Source organism: Dermochelys coriacea, chromosome 5 (genome assembly GCF_009764565.3).
Source record: "Dermochelys coriacea isolate rDerCor1 chromosome 5, rDerCor1.pri.v4, whole genome shotgun sequence".
Taxonomy (NCBI): domain Eukaryota; kingdom Metazoa; phylum Chordata; order Testudines; family Dermochelyidae; genus Dermochelys; species Dermochelys coriacea.
Window position 1 is genome coordinate 41,758,565 of NC_050072.1, and position 20,272 is coordinate 41,778,836.

Consider the following 20,272-nt stretch of genomic DNA (forward strand, 5'->3'; position numbering starts at 1 on the left):
GTATTAAAGATACACAGTGTTGGGGATTACTCTTAAAATTATAAATATGATTCAAAGAACAACCTGAAAAAATACAGAATTTGAACTACTGAATAAAACACTGATAAAAATATGTTTTATGTGGTGCAAACTACAGAATCTTTAACCTTACTGTGAAATTGTTCTTAATAGGCAATATCAAAAATATACCAAATTTGTCTGCATGTATTAGTTTCTGAGATAGTAAATAAACAGTAAGGCAAAGTGATGGACAGAAGCAAGAAACTTTTGCAATTAATTCAAGTTTTTGAACACAAGAATCGTGAAATGTAGCATGTCAGATTTTTTCTTTCTCTTTTGCAACCACATTTTTGCACTCCTAAATATTGGGGTTCTCAAACTCTGCATAGGGCACACCACATCTTAAAAGTGTCTATGGACCAACTCTCTTCCTGCTTGTGACTATATAACATCCCGAGGACAAGCATAGCGGTGGTGTGCAGTGGAAATTATTAGTGTTTAACTCATTTTTTGCTACCTTTCAATGTGATTTAGCAGAGGGAGAATGAGGAAACTTAAAGCTTCATGACCAGCTTCAAGGATCACCAGCAACAGTTCATACTGCTCTATTAGTAATTGTGCAATAAGCCTTAGTATAGTTAAAGCCTCTAATGGTTACCACAGATATAATGAAACTCCATTCACAGTGGAGTCACAGCAGACTTAAAGTCCTGAATTTTTTCCTTGTATCTCAAATGGAATTTCACTCTACATATTATATAGATACATACATAAATGCTTCCATCTATTTTTAGACATATGTACAAAACTAGACAAAATGTAGATGTTTTAATTTTTTTTAATCTGAAGATATCAGAGATACCTAAATCAATATAAGTTATAAACCCTCCCACCAATTCATCTTGGGGGATGATCCTCTTAAGGAATTTTAATTGCATTTAATATAATATTAAAAAATCAAGTTAGGTGACAGTTTGACCATGACTGACTAGTCAGTATCGTCAAGAAACAAGTCGTGCTCAGCATCAGGTCTGCTAATCATGGGTAAATCCTGGGCCCAGTCCTTGCTGAAATGACTTGTCCTTCACTATATTGCCCAGTCACCACCATGGCAGCTAACTGAATTGTTAAAATAAGGCTTAAGCATGATTAAGGCTGGGATTTTTCAAAGGAAATCTAAGAAAGATAGGTGCCCAACTCCAATTGAAATTCAGTACAATTTAGCTGTCTAATTCCCTTAAGCTCCTTTGAAAATCCAAGTTTAAATTTCCTCATGAACACAAAGGCTCAGACAAAGCTCACCCCTGTGCAGAGGGCCAGCACAAGGCTTGTATATCACTTAAACCACAATTAAGTCTCCTAAATAAGTCTAAACAGGTATTAAGTTATGCAAATGCCTTGTGCTGATCCTCTTGGTGAATATCACCCCCATTTGGACTCACTATTACCATCTGCTCTAGCATATTTACCCCTCAACTCATCCCTTCTCAAAAACCTGAGAGAACAGATAAGGCTTGAGTGTGTCCTGAACATCAACAGACTAGGCTCTATCAGACTAAGGGAATTCCACAAATTACTCCCTCCAGTCCCCTAGGTGTACATTGCACAGTACAAGAACTCCTCACTTAAAGTCATCCCGGTTAACGTTGTTTGTTACATTGCTGATCAATTAGGGAACATCAATGCTCCCTTCTAACGTCCTTTGGCAGCTGCCTGCTTTGTCCACTGCTTGCAGGAAGAGCAGCCCGGTGGAGCTAGCTGGTGGGGCTTGGAACTAGGGTGGACCGGCAGCTCCTCTATCAGCTCCCCGCTCCCCTAAGTTCCCTGTGCAGCAGCTGCCCAGCAGGCTATCAATTGCTGGCAGTTCAGCTCTCCCTCCCGCCACTACCATGTGCTGCTCCTGCCCTCTGTCTTCGAGCTGCTCCCCGAGCTTCCTGCTTGCTGTGCGGGGAAAGAGGGGGCCAATGTCATGGTGTCCCCCTCCCTCCTGCTCCTGCACCTGCTTATCCCATCTTCCATAGAGCAAGGGGGACACAGGACAGTCCTGGAAGCAGCAGTTGAAGTGGGTCTCAACTTGCTGATCTAATTAACAAGGCAGTGTACTTAAGACAGGGATCAGCATACTTAAAGGGGAAATGCACATCTCTCACTCTCTCTCTCTCTCACTCACGCACACACACACACACACACACGGTGTGTGTTTCTGTCTGCTCTGCTGTCTCCCCTCCCTTCATTCCTTCTGTCTTGTAGAGTGTGAGGCTACATAAACAACAATGAGTTGACCCTTGAGAGCTAGTTCATCATTTAGCAGTAAGACTTTCCCTGGAAAATATCCCATCCTCTGACTTCACCTCTTCAACCAAGCTTCACAATCATCATTGCTGTGTACCAGTATTAAATTGTTTGTTTAAAACTTACACTCTTTGTGTGTATGTATGTGTGTAATATAGTCTTTTGTCTGGTGAAAATAATTTCCCTGGAACCTAACTCCCCCCCACACACACATTTACTTTAATTCTTATGGGGAAATTGGATTCACTTAACATAGTTTCACTTAAAGTCGCATTTTTCAGGAACATAACTACAACGTTAAGTGAGGATTCCTGAACTAATCTCTTGGACTGGAGCAATGATCACCTATCAGATATGTTTTTAAGTGCTGAATTTCCATGAGATTATCTATACTCTCTCCTCATCTGCTTTGGGTGGGTAAAGAAATTACCACTGCGCATGGGGGCAAGAGTTAATAACTATTTCTGGCTCCCACTTGTGTTGCAGTAGCTCACAGAAAGGAGCAAAGAGGAGCTGATTTTTGGTCTCATTGGGAAAGAGATCCTGCCAGTGCTCCTACAGCAAAAAGATACTAGGGTTGGCTTCTCTGACTTTGGGTGACCAGACAGCAAGTGTGAAAAATCAGGTTAGGGGGTAATAGGTGCCTAGAAAGCAAAAGCCCCAAAAATCAGGACTTTCCCTATAAAATTGGGACATTTGGTCACCCTACTCCTATTGTGTAACTCCACTAACAACAAGCTTTCTGATAGTAATATCCACTGAATTATAAGAGAGCTCCCTTGGATATTAAAATGGCCTTCAAGGAGAAAATAGCCAAACGAGAAGCTGAAAAGTTGGTGTCTAACATTTATGTGGGGATAGTTTAAATTAATAAGATTATTGCTACCATTTAAACAAAGACCAGATGACTATATATTTATTAATTGATACAATTTTATAATGAATTTTACAGCTATCCTTAGTTGTTAAACATCTCTTAAATGATCACTATGTGCAAATTACATTATGTGCCTATTTTCTCTTATACCATACATTTTTGTAGTGAGTGTAAGGGAAAAACCAAAAGTTTGTGTCACTTGACCTCATGGCAACGCCAAAAAGATTGCTGAGAGCAGACTACATTGAAGAGGGTTTTTGTACAATACAAAGGATTCAGAGTAGTAGCTGTGTTAGTCTGTATTCGCAAAAAGAAAAGGAGTACTTTTCAATACCCACCTGCTGAAGTCAAGAAACAGATTGACAGAGCCAGAAGAGTACCCAGAAGTCACCTACTACAGGACAGGCCCAACAAAGAAAATAACAGAACGCCACTAGCCATCACCTTCAGCCCCCAACTAAAACCTCTCCAACGCATCATCAAGGATCTACAGCCTATCCTGAAGGATGACCCATCACTCTCACAGATCTTGGGAGACAGGCCAGTCCTTGCTTACAGACAGCCCCCCAACCTGAAGCAAATACTCACCAGCAACCACACACCAGAACCACTAACCCAGGAACCTATCTTTGCAACAAAGTCCGTTGCCAACTCTGTCCACATATCTATTCAGGGGTCACCATCATAGGGCCTAATCACATCAGCCACACTATCAGAGACTCGTTCACCTGTGCATCTACCAATGTGATATAAGCCATCATGTGCCAGCAATGCCCCCCCTGCCATGTACATTGATCAAACTGGACAGTCTCTACGTAAAAGAATGAATGGACACAAATCAGACGTCAAGAATTATAACATTCAAAAACCAGTTGGAGAACACTTCAATCTCTCTGGCCACTCGATTACAGACCTAAGAATGGCTATTCTTCAACAAAAAAAACTTCAGAAACAGACTCCAATGAGAGACTGCTGAATTGGAATAAATTTGCAAACTGTATACAATTAACTTAGGCTTGAATAGAGACTGGGAGTGGATGGGTCATTACACAAAGTAAAACTATTTCCCCATGTTATTCCCCCCCCCACCCCCACTGTTCCTCAGACGTTCTTGTCAACTGCTGGAAATGGCCCACCTTGGTTATCACTACAAAAGGTTCCTCCCCCCTGCCCGCTCTCCTGCTGGTAATAGCTCACCTTAAGTGATCACTCTGGTTACAGTATGTATGGTAACACCCATTGTTTCATGTTCTCTATGTATATAAATCTCCCCACTGTATTTTCCACTGAATGCATCCAATGAAGTGAGCTGTAGCTCACGAAAGCTTATGCTCAGATAAATTTGTTAGTCTCTAAGGTGCCACAAGTACTCCTTTTCTTTTTGCAAATACAAAGGATGAATCATGAAACTGGGTTACAGTGACACAATTAGGGATAGCAAAGAACCTTTTTTACAAGTTGGAATCTGAGGGTCACATTCGGCTCTCAGGTCTGTGGCTTCCATTGAAGTAAATGGGAGGTACATATAAGCATTTGAGAGCAGACTGTGGCTGAAAATAAGTGGAATCCTTTCAGAGACACCTATATAATAGAGCATTACAGTAATTGATCAACAGAACACTGTGAGACTAAGTCAACAGGGGTCATAGTGTGGAGATAATTAGATGTTACTATAGAAACGGGCCCAAATTATGTTCTTGGGTGTCACTGCTAGTACTCTGGACTTGTATGGGTGAAAATGAGAGCAGAATTTTGCCTTTGATCTAACTACACATGAATAATATTGTTCAAAGGACAGTTTTGGGTCAGAAAGTACCATTCAATCATTTTTCTATATACTGTGGCTCTTTTCAGAATAATATTTTTTGGGCTACTCAGGCACTTAAGCATTTATAAGAGTAAAAAGTGTCAGTTAAGACTTCCGTAACTGCTTTTTCTCATTTCTTTTGTAGCTTGTGGATGTACAGAAAGCCACTTAGATGGGGTACTTTAGTTAGCTGAAAAGTGTCTTTTTTTGTCAATAATTATTTAAATTGTAATATGCACAATTTTAAACTTCTACCCTTATCAGAATTATAAGTAAGATCAGTTTTAAGGGTGGTTATTCAACATCTCCCCTTCTCAGAAACCACTCTATGAGAAATGTTCCATTTTCTCATCCAATCTCCAGTTCCTCACTTTTTTTTTTTTTAGTGACAGCTGTGAAGAAAGTGAGAGACACTGATTATTACAAGTATAGTTTCCATAGCAACTATGACCCAAAAAAATGTTAGGTACAGTATTTCTCTTACTCATTTACACTTTCTAACACTTGGAAAGAAATAGACAGAAGAACTGGAGGGTAATCATCTATTTTATCTAAAATAGTTGAAATAAAAGTGATCCTCTCTCAAGAGTGATTATTCTAGTACTCCTGCCATCTTATGGTTTTGTTCAGTTTGGAAAGTCATTGCTGACCCTGTAGAGTGCAGTTGTAACTTTGTAACAACATATGTGGATAAATTGTGCCATTAAGGCATATGCTGACATTGGGGGCTTGACCCAAAACCCATGGAAGTTGATATGGATCTTTCAGTTGATTTCAATGGGCTTTGAGGCACTAAGACACTTTTCTTCCACATGGACAGCTGGAGGAGCTTGCAACCTACACCACACCTAAGGAGGATACAACATGATCTCTTCCAGGTGCACAGGGCCATGGACTGGTCATTTCTGGGGTGTGTAAAAGAGTCCCCTTAGGTTTTTCTCCTGGACAGTGGGAGACCCTGACCAAGCCCAGTTATCTATACTGGCTGGCTTATGTTCAAGCCCGAGCTTCTCAGTCCTTGCAAGGGGGACCCCATCCTTTGCAGGCCTTTTTATGTCTCTTCCAGTGAGGGATCAAAAGGAAAACAAATGTTCCAACACACCCAGGAATAACTTCTTCACACAGCGAACTCAAGGGGGAAAAGGCAAGGCCAGCAGTACCTGCTTACTTTGGGGCTGACTCCATAGTGGTTTTCTAGGAGTCCTTCTGGCTGGGTAGCTGAATCAGGCTCATTCTGTCAAGCTTACTCTGGGAGTTCCCTGCACTCCCCATAGGATTGGGTGTGGAGATCTCCTGGATGGGAATTCCCCTTGTGGCTTCAGGAGTCACTCCAGCCTTTTTCTGCTCAGGGTGATCACTCCCCACAGCCGACTGTAGATTCCTCCTTTTTAAAGGCCTCCTCCACACTGTACATGACTGACAGGGCTGGAGAGGTGGGGCTAGCCCCACACACAGAGCCTCTTTGGTGCCTTCCTCATCTCTGTGGAATCGATTAACTTCATCACAAGGTGGCTCAAAGAATATTAAACAGAGAGCAGCCTGTGTGCAGTCAGGAAAGTAGAGGGACTACAATTGTGGAAGGTGAAATGAGGGAAATCTTCTAGTGCCCCATTCAGTGGTGCTGGAACTAGGGGTGCTGCTGTACCCCCTATCTTGAAGTAGTAATAATAAACATCAAATACATGGTTTCCATCATCAGCACCCCCGCAATAAAAATTGTTCCAGCACCCTGTCCGCATCCTATCTTTGCACATTCATGCAGAGGCCAGGCACAATGCCACCCACAGAGTTGCATCATCAACATTCCATGCAGTATTACACATGAGAATGTAGATGGCATAAAAGACAATGAGAGCACTAGTGTCTAAACTAAAAAGATGGGACAAATCAGGACAGTGAAGGCTTCTGGAAAATCTAAACAAATGCCACTTGACTATTATTAAACATATTTATCAAAGGGAAAAAACAACTGTGTGAGAATGACCCAAGGTACAGGAATAAAAAAATGTTGTGAAGTCAGAAGCTCTGCTGTGGCTACATTTCAGAATTATGTAAATTGGATTAGATGACCCAAGAGGTCATTTCCATTCAACCTACCTAGACTTCATTCTTCAGTAAAGCGTATAAGAATCAAATGCTGCTCTTGGATCATACTTAGTTCCCATTGTCACTTTGAGTCCACTCCTGTAACTGCACCTCGCACAAAACTTTTAAGTCACTGAGAGGTTTACATTCAGAGCAGCTACAAATTTACAGTTGACGCTGATGTCATTTACACTGGTATAAATCAGGAGTAACCATTTACTTCAGTGGAGCAGTTCCTCATTTGCACCAGAGCCATGAAGATCAGCATCTGGCCTTTATGTTTTATCTAGTCTACTTTGGGCAACTCAAGTATGATTACATCAGTAATCCTTCTCAGCATCTGCCAACTAAAACTGGTAATACTGTTCAATTTAACAACAGTATGGCATTCGTTTACTGGGGAAAGAGAAGAGTACATTTCAGATTACTAAAGGTTCATAGGACATATGGTTGCAGGTCACCTAATACTTAGATTGTTTAAAAATGGAAAAATTGTGAACATGCATAACTGCCAAGGACTTTAGGCTTATATTTTCTTAGAATAATGCAATGCTGGATACTATTGTGATGAGTGCAAAAGATAGATTATAAAATACTGTAATATATGTAGTAGAATCAAACATTGCCTGAAGAGGCCATTAGTAAGTGCATTTTTAAAAATTAAAACTTGGTAGTTCTCACACCATATTTTTTTGTTTATGTTCCCGTAGTGCTGTGAGACTACTTCTAAGCAGTGCTTCCGCTCTAATTAGCGCTCGATATTCAGCTATCCTCCTGACTAAGAATTACTGAAACCTTCTGCACAAGGCCCTGTTGTTTGAAAAGACTGCGAAGCTAGAACAAGAACAAATATATGTTGTCATTCACAGTCACAGAATTTTTTTAAGGGAATTGACTAAGAATTGAATCTGAGGTCAAACAATGAATTGTTCAGGGAAGCATGTGGATTTAAGCCTTCATAAATACTTTCAGAATGCATAGTTACTGAGAAGTTATGGCCAGTGTCTGAAAAGAAAATACATTTGGTCTTTAAGATACTAAGGATGGGAAAGTGGGAGATGATTGTGTCAGCATAGCCTTACTCAGAGTCAATACCAAGGTGCAGTAAATACGGTACAGTATATGTAACATGATTTCTGAGGAAATAAAGCCTTCACATTGAAAGCAGAAACCATAACATATAAAAGGCAGAAGTGAGTGAGCAGAAATGCAGATACTGTGCTCTACCAAAGGGATAAGAAGGCACCTGGAATAATCAAGACTATTTCCCTGTATATGAGATGAAATTGGTCCTGAGAACAGAACAAACCACAATAATTTTATTACTTATGACAGCAGTTCCTAGGCATTTTCTGACGGGCCCCACCTTGCAGTGAACTGGTAAATGGGAGGCATCTTCCTGTGTCATCTTTCATCATATTTCAGGACAGGTTCTCTGTCCAATACTTAGGTTCTCTGTCCAAAACATGTGACTCAAGCAGTGCTCAGTGCAAGATATTTCAAACCTCCATTTCTAAAAGAAATTTTGAAGGAGAAATGAAAATATTAAGACTAAATACAATGATGCGCATTATGTATTCACAAGCCTGTTTTGGGAGCTGGATTGCCTTATAGTCATAGGCGCTGACTCTGTGGGTGTTCTGGGGCTGTGATATGAAGCTTTGATGGGCCATGGAGAGAGCACTCCCTGTGCTTCCTCAGGGCAGGAACTCCAGTTGTTTGGTCCTTGCACAGGGTATTCCCTTGAGACGCTCCTCCAATGCATACATGCATAAGGACCATGGCCAGTCACAGTCTGGCCCTCTATCTTAGGCCCAGAATGCATGTGTGCATAAGTCCCATTGATATCAATGAAGTCAATGGGAGAAAACCACATGGGTCCAAGACAGAATTTGGCTTTTAACTTGTTAGAACTGATAGGAAATCCCAAATTCCAATTAGAGAGTTCACTGAAAAACTGTAACATGTATGTACAGTGGCCTGGGGGAACGGCTGTTACTTGTAGCATTGAGAGCTTCAAGGTTCAAATCCCCCAGAAACTCTGGCTAAGAGAGTGAAAGTTTATTTTTCCCCACTTAGGAAGGAGGTTGATAAATTGGAGACCGTTCAGAGAAGAGTTATGAGAATGATTAAAGGATTGGGAAACCGTCCCTTGGTGACTGAACACCTTGAGTCTGTCTATTTAGGTTAACAAAGAAAAGGTTAAGGGATAACTTGGTTGCAGTCTACAAGTACGTCTGTGGGGAACAAAACTTTGATAATGGGCTCTTCATTATAGCGTACAAAGGTATAACAAGATCCAGTGTCTGAAAGTTGAAGCTAGACAAATTCAGACTGGAAATAAGGCTTTTTTTAACAGTGAGAATAATTAGCCATTGTAACCACTTACTTAGGGTGGTGGTGGATTTTCCATCATTGGCAATTATTACATCAAGAATGGATGTTATTCTAAAAGTCATGCTCTAGTTCAAGCATTAATTAATTTAAAGAATTCTTATAGCCTGTGTTATACAGAAAGTCAGACTAGATGATCACAATGGTTGCTTCTTGTCTTCTAATCTATAAATCAGTGTTAATTTGAACTGAGCTTATTGGTATGAAATCAGTGCAAACTGCTGGGATTTTGCTTAGAAGTTTTAAACCTTTCTCCTGACAGCAAAAAAAATGAAGTTAACCTTTCACCCATCCCACAGTTAGACAACGGCTTAGTGACGGCTTAGCCTCTTGCCATAGAGTTTCCACCAAATGCATCCAATGAAGTGAGCTGTAGCTCACAAAAGCTTATGCTCAAATAAATTTGTTAGTCTCTAAGGTGCCACAAGTACTCCTTTTCTTTTTGCGAATACAGACTAACACGGCTGCTACTCTGAAACTTGCCATAGAGTATCCATTTGACTGGGTTAAATGAGCATTGTTTGCTGTAGGTCTCAAAACACTTCAGTCTTGATTGATGTTAAGAAATTATTTGAGCCTAATACCAGAGGTAACAGAGTAGAGCTGTTGCAAATCATTTATCAAGTTAATTGCTTAAGTTCCCTTGAGCAAGCCCACAAGTCTAATTTTATTTCAACATAAGAGGCTCTGTAGAATTATCAATTTAGCAGCAGGAAATTACACATCTTTAAACAACGCTGGCAAATCTTTTTGTTGTTAAAATTTCATTTATAATATCCCTGCTCTAGAAATCTAGAGACATGCTATGAAATTTATCCAGCCCCATATTATTGCTGCTCAAGATGCCTTTATATTCAGCATTTGTTCAGTAAAGAAAATATTTTTATCTGTTTTATACTCCAGTTTTCTATTTTATTTGTCTTTCTTTTGCTGAAATCCTAAATCCTTGAATTGAATAACCAACTGTATAATTAAAAACACTACTGGCAAAGGTGATTGTGAGCCCACCTTTTAAACTTGGCTGGACAAATCTTTTCTTTGGATACTCAAATGAACAGCTACGCTTGTAAAATAAACATTTTATGCCTAAATGCTATTTTGAGTCTGCAAATGTGGGATTTGAATGTCCAACTTGGCACCCAGGTTTGAAAAATGGACCCTCTATGTGGCAAAATTATTTTATCTGTGTTCTAAAGAGATGACGCTCAGTTTGAAAATTAGTGAATGGATTTTTTTAGTCCTTGTCCTTCTTTCTACAATTATTATGATAAAGATGCTGCTCAAAAAAGCACCTCTTCCAAAAGTCCTATAAGCCCGAGACCTCCCCACACTGTAACATTGGCTAATCAGATGACTAACATTTTAAACACTGAGAACAACAGTTGAAAAAGAAATTCATACAGAAGTCCTGAAACTAAAAAACTGTTCACTCAGCTTCACCATTCAACCACTCCAGCCTATCCTATCCCCAGGCTTGGTTTGAGTGCTGTGTTTTTAGATTGTATATTGTTAGGGCAGGGACCTTTCTTCATACTTTTCTGTGAAATACTTAGCACACTGGTGGATCATATTCATTATTAGGTTTCATGTATTAATGCTGTAACAATAACATCTAAGCAATACAAAACAAGAAGTTATAACCAAAGACCCTACTAGATTACAGAAATCATGTGCCTGATCCTGAATTTGTGCTTCTACATATTAAAATTACACTAGGACGACATGAGTCTACCACCGCCACCAAAAAGTTATACTCCCCCAGCACATGTGGAGAAGGAACAAATGCTCAGACTTCGCAGGTTACAAATGAATTTTTCTGCTTTTGTCAAAAAAAAACAAACCCCAAAGTGTGCAGGGGAAAGTAAGGACCGTATACATTAGAAAAGACTTCCCACCGTTCAGAGAAAGCTTGTGACTGAATGTAAAACTTCCAAAGTAATAAAGAATAAAACACCTCCTGGATCTTGATATTAGAGGGAAATACAGAATTCGTTATCACTTAAATTGTTTTAAATATTTAAACACTTCATGGATGACAGGAGGGGGAGAAATAAGTTAAATTGAATGTTTTGTAAAATATGTCTAACGTTTATATGGCTAATGACTTCTTTTAAATAAAATTCTCTAGAAATAACAAGTTTTCCGTAAAAAGAAAAGGAGTACTTGTTCTCTAGTACTTAGAGACTAACAAATTTATTTGAGCATAAGCTTTCGTGAGCTACAGCTCACTTGATCGGATACATAGATTTACAGTTTTCCATAGACTTACAGACAGACAGTTGAAGGCTGTATTAAACAAGTCTATTTTAAGTACAGTCTTCCTCTTTTTTGTTGCAGCCCAGAAGATGGAGAGATTCATCCTGAAATCTGTAGACTATACATTCAGTTGCAATGTTGCTTAGAAATGTATACAACAGAGATGCTCAAGTCCATATGTCTGCTAGGATCCCTCCAGTTTCATCGGAAAGGTATTGAATTACACAAACACATCACAGACACTAACCTTCAAAACTGATCTTTGTTTAGTTTTCCTTGGGTAGACATACAGTATGTATAGAAATACATTCTTGAATGGTCTTTACAATAGAGGGATTCACATAAGCGGTGGTTCTACTATGATGTCACCATCCTTATAAAAGTGTGTTGCATCAGGTGTGCCTATCTAATGTATTATTGTGATTTAAGAGCCTGGAATTGGAATAATGTTTGACCCGAAATGGGAAGTTTTAGCTCCCTGTACCAGTTATTAAGATACCACTGCAGAATGGTGGGTTCTGAAAATTTTTGATTCAAAAGTATCAAAACATTTCATTTCAGGCTACCTTGACATTAAATTGTGACAGCCTGAGCTGCCAAGATGCCTTGTGGGAGTTACAGTTCAGGTGCTTTATGTCCCCAGTCACCTCCATAAGCTGGACTTCATCTCCCATCATGGTCATGAGACTCCCATGATGCACCACAGCTATTCACCCAGAGGGTTTCATGGGAGATGTAGTTCAGCCAGAGCCCAGCCAAGAGAGGAGAATGGGCAAATAAGGCACCCAAACAACAACTCCCATGAGGCACAGGCAGACAGATTGATGTTGAACTGACCCTAAAGTAAACATTTTGATTCTGTTCAACATGCCAAAATGTTTAGATTACAGGATGACCCAACTCAAAATGAAATATTTTGTTTTGATTTTCCTCATGTTCAAAAAACAACTATTTTTTGGCAAAATCAAAATTTTCCTATTCAAAATTTTGTTTTTATGGAAATTGCATTTTCTCTTAAAAAAAAACATTAGATGGAAAATTCTTGACCAGCTCTACAATTCAACAAGATGATGTAAGGAAAGGAGCTTGTGCTGTTAGCAGCTGGGCTGACAGGAACTCTCTCCTGCATATCTCATGAGGAATTTAATACAGGAACTATGAGCAGTATTTGTGAGGTGATCCTTATGACTGCCTCAGTTCTCACTTTACTTTAAGGTCACCTGTTCCACATACTCAGATAAAGCAGTACTACAGTATGGCAAAAAGGAGAATCATGATATATCCTCCTTGCATTAGTACCACTATACCCTAATTGCGCCCTGGCATATCCATGAGCGCTGATTTCTTTGGGGTGGAGAGGTTTACTCATATTGATGAGCACTGTGCATCTCTCTGTGCAATGGGGCCCAACTGTGTATTTCCTACACATTGATGAGCACTTACTTTTGCAAATAGGCCTATTATCTTGAAAGGCATGAATGAATGTTCACAGTTGTGAACAACAGTTGTACAGTCACAAAACTAAAGGAGAACTTTAAAACTCTAAGACCGATAGTTAACATTATCGTCACCTAATACTTTCCATTACCAGTCCCTATTTTCAGGCACTTGTAACTTTGTCAGACATCCGTCATTCGAGCTAATTTTCCATGTTTGCTCTTTTTAATTTGTTTAAAAAAAAGTTTTAATAAAATCAGTTTTGTCATTTCCAAGAATGAAGTTTGGCAAATTAGCTAACTTTTCCTATGTTAAATATTTTCCCAGACATTTCTTTGAAGAGCTCTAGTCCCTCCATTGCTTTGGAGCACGGATGTGACGTTGGTAGTGGGACAGTGCTGGGATCAGATAGGTGACTTTTACTCTCACCAGGAAAATCCATGCAAAGATGGCTGAGTTATAATATCTGAAAATCATTATTTGCACATAATCAGCTTTATAAAAGGCTTTCTGCTCGAATCACCACATATTCCATCTGCACTGAACAGACTCCAGCCCCACACAACTCCAACATGCCAACAACACTGAGCATGTTCCAAAGTCTCACTCAAACTCCTTCACAATGAGTACAGACCTATAGCTCCAGACACCTGCAGTACCCCTACCCACTTTGTCCTAAGGAGAGTGTGCTGGGCTGGAAGCCAGCAGAAGACTTCCACTGTCTAGTGTTAATAAGGTTTACTTCACAGCCCTTATTACTGAGCAAGGCCTTACATCTCCTACTACAAGAGACAGTCAAGAGTCATTGCCCAGTCTCACAAATGGCCCGGCAGTTTGTACTAGGTGATTTCTGGCAGAGATGGCTGTGGCAACCTGTCTCCACTGTGGCAGATCCACATATCATCCACATAAGCTAAACCACTGCTCAGGCTGCATGTACCAGATCTAGGTGCTTGGCTGTGCTGTCTTTAATTTACTAAACCCTCCCCTCCAGACCCACGAATAGAAGCCAGTAATCCTGATTCTCACCTTTCTACTGCTGTCTAGTAAATGTCTGGAAGTTGAAACTAGACAATTCAGAATGGAAATAGGGCATAATTTGTTAACAGTGAGGGTGATTAACTATTAGGACAATTTACCAAGGGTCACGGTGGATTTTCCATCACTGAACAAGACTGGATTTGTTCTAAAAGCTATGCTCCAGAAATTATTTTGGGAAGTTTGGTCAGGCTGGGTAATCACAGTGGTCACTTTTGGCCTTGGAATCTATGAAAACAGTTGTGTAAACCACTGGCACGTGCATTCTGTCCCTATGTTTCTGTTGGGCCACAGAGTATAACAATGTATTGAGATACCCCAGTTACTCCTTTAGTTCAAGTGTTAGAGCTCTTCAAAACGTACAGATACATTTTGAGTTCTTCGATAGCTGCATCCGCTAGTATCAAAAAGTTTTCACCTAGGAGAGGCCCAGAAAAGTAAATACGAACTTATTACCCTGATCGCAAAGACCACATCAAGGGATTTGTTGGTTCAGCCAAATGTGAGTTGTGCAAACTGACAAAGTTTAGTAATACATTGATTTTTTTCACTATCCCTGTTTATATTAAGCTGTATGCTTTGTAGCTAAGACGTTATAGTAAGTGCTCCTGGATGGGTTTATTAAGCTTTTTTAAACTACAGGCCGAGACTTTTCCAAGAATGAAGGTTCTAATATTCCTCAGAGATGTTCTTCTTCCAGTGAAAATTCACCTTTCCTGTAAAAGTTAGGTCTGATTTCCTGAATAATTTCATATTTGTTTAACCATCCACTTAATGTAATGTGTAGAACCATAAATAACAGTTTATATGTTCATATAGCTTGGCAGATTTGCTCGATTGTCACAGGCAGCAGGGTGGTTTGGACCATATTTGTGCTAGCTATCCTGAAAAAAAAGAAGCCACAACCTCTCCCCAAAATATACTAACATTCTTTTCAAGGCAAGATAGAAATTCTTTATTAGCCTTTTAATGCAAGATATTTGCATCAGAAGGATTATCCATGTCTAATTACAGGAGGTAGCTAAAGTGGAAATCCTTTTTATTCACTCACAATCAGAGTAAGAGATTTGTGACTGGTGAATAACTTATTTTTATATATATGGATATTCATAAAATATTGTACTCTAGAAATAACTAAAGCCTCTTCTGTAGTTTGTACATACTTTTCCCACCACTGATATTTAGGAGTAAGCAATGGGGGAGTTCTCAGACTGAAAGATAACTATTCCCACCCCAAAAGAAGCAGCATGGACAGTCTGAATTACAGGATTAATAGAGTCATAGTGTATGATAGCTACTAAAACATGTTTTTCTTAAAGGTACATGACAGATTGCACTGTACCTCCCAATAGCTGTCATTAATAGTTTATTCAGGGGACTTACCAGCCTAGAGAGATAGAGTAGTCAGCTGTTGAATGCAGCCATTTTTTGCACTGTAGAGGTTATCATTTTAAAATCAGCATTTACCAAGTTACTATACAGTTGTATTTGAGGTAGTGCAGTTGTGTCCTAACTAAGCATAGGGAAAATCATATTTCATGTATCACTGCCAGAGGCTGTAACTTTTGTCACATTCTGACTTAACAGTGACCACAATCATTTGTCTCCAACCGTCTAGAGTATTGAAAGAATCTTTAATAACTAAAATTGTTCTTATAATTATATCCGGAGGAGGTGGAGAAGTGAGATTTTTGGTATTAACCAATAAAATAATATGTTGTTCTTATATAGAGAATACTTACCTTGCATCATAAGGCAATGTAAAGAGGTGATAAGTATCATCTCAGTTTTACAGATAGAGAAACAATAGGTTTAATAACTTGCACAAAATCAGACATGAGGTCAATGGCTGAACTCAGAATCTAAGCTGAGTTTCCAGTTCCCACTCCCCAGTAGACAACACTACACAGAGGAGAAAGTTTTCTGTCATTGCAGCCTTATTCCCTCATGTGCTTAAATGTTTAAATCCTGTCACACCTGCTGAAAGTTTCCAAATTTCCATATGTGATCTGGGCAGACAGTAGGGATTCCATAACTTACTAGAAATTTTAAAAACACAAACTAAGATGACCCATCCTACAAAGTACTTTTTTTTTAACATTGTGCAAGTGGATCAGACCATTTTCGTCACTATTTTTCAGAAATAGCTTCTTGTTTCCAGAGGGCTTAGCACAACTTGTCAGTTGTTTGACATCTTAAAAATCTATTATCCACTAGACCAGCAGCATAACTAGCATTATGATAGACAGCAGTAAGAGACTTAACTTTAACACTGTTGTGAGACGGAAGAGATACTCAAGATACGTGTACTCACTCTTCGTAGAAAAGGCAAAGAAAACAGTTCATTTTTCTGTTATGTCTCTATTTTAGTCTCTTAGACACTGAGGTCTGCCTTGCTGGAGTCATTACTGCGGCTGCCATATTTTAACCAACAGTCTTTCAGCATATGTTGAATCCTAAAACTTGTATTCTTTCTTATTGTACCAACTTTTCCATCTAACAGACTTTTGTGCCCTCTTCTTTAAATTCATTCCGCAAGGAAAAGGTTTATACACTTGGGCCTGCATTGTAATACTCAGCTGCTGTTGAAAAGCTTTAAAAAGCTAGATATAAGAAACAACACAAAGCACGCTGTAATGATCAAAGGGTCTATTTGTCCTCAGATATAAGTAGCAATGTTGAGAATACACATCCAATTAATTTTCCTTGTCTACTAGGCATAATACCCATAGAAATAGTAAATGATTCCAGTATTCACTAATATTGTTAAAATGTGTGTATATGTCTGACCTTTTCCCCACTGCTAGCAGGTATATAATTACTTGGCAGGTCTTGTGGTTCATTTTTGAATTACAATAATATATTTTCCATTTGCTGTTCCTCTAACCTGTCAGGGAAGTTTTAAAAATCTCTCTTGAGACTTCAACAATTTCTGTTCTTATTTTAGAGCCAGCAGATTCAAGTAGAATAACATGCAGACTGTTCACACCAACCTGCGGCTAATAAATAATAATCCGGGTTCTTGTACATTGACCAGACATAGCCAAGTAATCTGCAGATTTGACAAGAGCATGAAAGCTGAGGCTGTCTGCTTCTTATGATGCTCTTTCCCCAGGGGACCCCAGCCAGCTCTTTCATAGAGCGCCTAGCGGGAGATAGATGATTTTCTGGAGATTAATGGAACATCAGACCACAACTTGAAGTGCCATGATTCAAGTACTTTTTTTCCTACCATCCCCAAACTTCCCCATCTCTCTCTATTGTTGAATAAACATTCCTATATTGACAGTACAGAATACAAGGCTGCCTGTAGAGTGATTTCCTGCATTCTTACAATCTTCAAGACAGCTTCACTGCTGCCATACAGCCTCTGTTAGAAAAGACAGACGCCAGTATCCATTACTTCTTTGTATAGCTATAACACACACAGTCACAGCGAGGCCAACAGCCAAAAATAAGTCCAGTTTTGCTATGCAGCAAGTACTTTGAGGGAAGGGGTTCTTTGTCAGTTTATTTGTATAGTACACACAAAAAAACCTATGTCAAAAGACCATTATTAAGGTGCCAAAGTCAAGAACTCAGAAGTTAGGAAATACCAGAATTAAGGTGGCCTGTGCCATTTGTACTATCTTAACAGTGTTTAGTTATCTTCCCTTCTGCCTGCTCCAAATACCTTTACAATGCAAATCCTTTGTCCTGGAGGGGAGGCAAAGCTGGAAACTTTTAAGTATAAATTAGAAAAAAAATGCATGACTTTGGAGGGTTCTCTGTGGTGTGGAGGAGCAGATCCCTTGAGCTCCAGAGCCAGCCACTAATATCCATTTCCATCTGGAGTGGAGCACCACAGCTGACCCCCCTAATAAAGGAACAGGTACTCCAAAAATCTCTGGAATGTCAGCAGGCGAAGATTTGTCTACTGGAAGCTCTATGAGTAGCTGAAAAACAAGGAGAATGCAGGTCTCCTAGTCCCTGGACAAGACAGCTGCTGCTGAGGGCACTGAATGTATAATGGCTGTGATGGAGAAAGTTGCTGCAGACACAGTAGATATCCAGGTCATGATACCTCGATTAACTCTTCTCTGCAATTGCTGACAGGACAGGTGAATGAAGCAGAAGGGACAAAATGGAAGATCAGGTACAAGGGATCTCAGTCCAGGTGCAGAGAAGTCTCACAGAGTTACCGTCTCTTAAATATACAGTGGCAGATGTTGAGGGAAGGTCTTAGTGCAATAATTTGAGACTTATAGGACTACCTGAGTGAGTAGAGAAAGGCAATGCTCTAGAATTTGTTTCCTGGCTTCTTTCAGAAGTGCTCAGCCTGTCATATGATTTTAAATTTGATTTAGAGAAAGCATATAGATCCCTGGCTCCTAAGTCAGCCTCAGATGCCAAACGTCGTACACTGATTGTCAAATTTATCAGATTTACTGTAAAAGAAGACATAATGCAGCTAGCTTGTGGAAAAAAGAACTATTTTGGGGGATGTCACAAAATGAGATAATGATTTTTCAAGACTTTGCAAAAAGACATGGTTAAAACAGAGATCAGCTTTAGAAGAGCAGGGGAACTTGCCAAGCACTGGGTGAACAAATATTTTATAAAGTTTCCAGCTCAGTTTCATGTCAAGCCTAATAAGGAAGTACATCTGTTCCAAAAGCCACAAGCAGCAGAAAGTTTTTTTTAAATAGCCTGCAGTGAATTGAGTACCTGTTCTGTTTTATACCAAGTTTACTTCCCAGTTGTTATGTCTGCTCTACCTGCACTTATGAGCTTATCCAGTTACCGTGACTCATTCACTTATTTGGGTTCTCTCTCCTGCTTCAAGCTGATACTTTATTAACTTTTGGGACATGTATATCAATTCTCATCAAATGGCTAAATGTGAAGCAAGGGAGTTAAGGAAATACCTCATCCCAAATTAATCTCATGGGACTGAGCTGACTGAGGAAAGGGTAGATTTAAATTGCATATTAACAATATTAAGTGCCTTTGCTTCTGCATTTGTTTTGGGGAATTAATGAAACATTTGACAACATCCCTAAATGAACATCAACACGAATGAATTATTTGTGATCATTCAAGGCCTATGTGTTCGCTGAGCACTGATGTACACCAAAGAGATCACTAGGGGGTAGTGCAGCTTCCTGTTGCTCTGTACAGATTTGAGGGCTCCAATGCCGCTTCTTAAAATTGGTGGCTGTGGGAGACCCTACTGTATCCTTACTGCTCGGGGGTCCTCAAAGCCTAGCAGCTTGGGCTGGAAATCTGAGAGACAGCTCTCCTCCCTGCAAGATGTCATGGAAAGCTGCCCGGGACTGACCAATATAGCTGTACCCCCTATGGAACAACGGAGCAGAGGAGAAGACCAGTGTAGGTTGCTGAGCTATGTGGACAGTGATTTCTGCCCTCCCTATTACCTGCTACTTCCTCCCTCTCACCCTCCTCCTGCTTGTCCCTTTTCCCCAGTCCTCTAACTTTCTCCCCCCATGTCCTCCCTCCACCCCCCTACTTCCCCAGTCTCTTTCCCCTTGTTGCCCCTTCCCCCACCTTCTATAAGATCAACCCCATGTATATGAACATGAAGTATAAAATGAATATAGACGAGTCACTTGTTCAGTTGAAGTATTTGTTGTATTCTTTGGTGCAGTTATTTACAGTTTGTGGGAGCAGTTAGATTTCTCCCCTGATAGCTACGGTATATGTTTACTTAATGTGGGGAAGGGAAACTGAATGTTTGGTTGTAAACTAAAAGGAGGAGGGGCTATGTGGCCATGAGAAAGTAATCCTCACAACATAAAGTGTCTCATTCAGTGCAGCAAGCTCTATTACCGATACTCTGGTGTTTGGTTCAGCAACCTACAAAGATTACCAGTTAGGGGATAATAATATCCTTGAATAGCATGTTAAGAAATATTACATTTGTGAAATGTGAGCTCCCTTTCTATTGCCTTATAATATAGGTACTAATCTGTGGTATGGGAATAATAGGATGCCTATTAAAAATAATAATTTAAATTGTGGATATTGGTGGAGCCTCTTGCCTAGATGGTGCGTCTTCCCAGCCCGCCTCTACTTAATTGATTTGG

At 39.7% G+C, this 20,272-nt stretch overlaps 1 protein-coding gene across 2 annotated transcripts in view; it reads left to right on the plus strand.

Annotated features, from left to right (window-relative positions):
* The window catches only part of LOC119855380 (regulator of G protein signaling 7 binding protein), a 78,519-nt gene that overhangs the window by 36,054 nt on the left and 22,193 nt on the right, over positions 1 to 20,272 (plus strand). For both annotated transcript variants that reach the window (XM_038401177.2, XM_038401175.2), the window contains exon 3: positions 11,793 to 11,923. In XM_038401177.2, the coding sequence (XP_038257105.1) occupies positions 11,793 to 11,923 (131 nt within the window). The remainder of the gene's footprint in view (positions 1 to 11,792; positions 11,924 to 20,272) is intronic.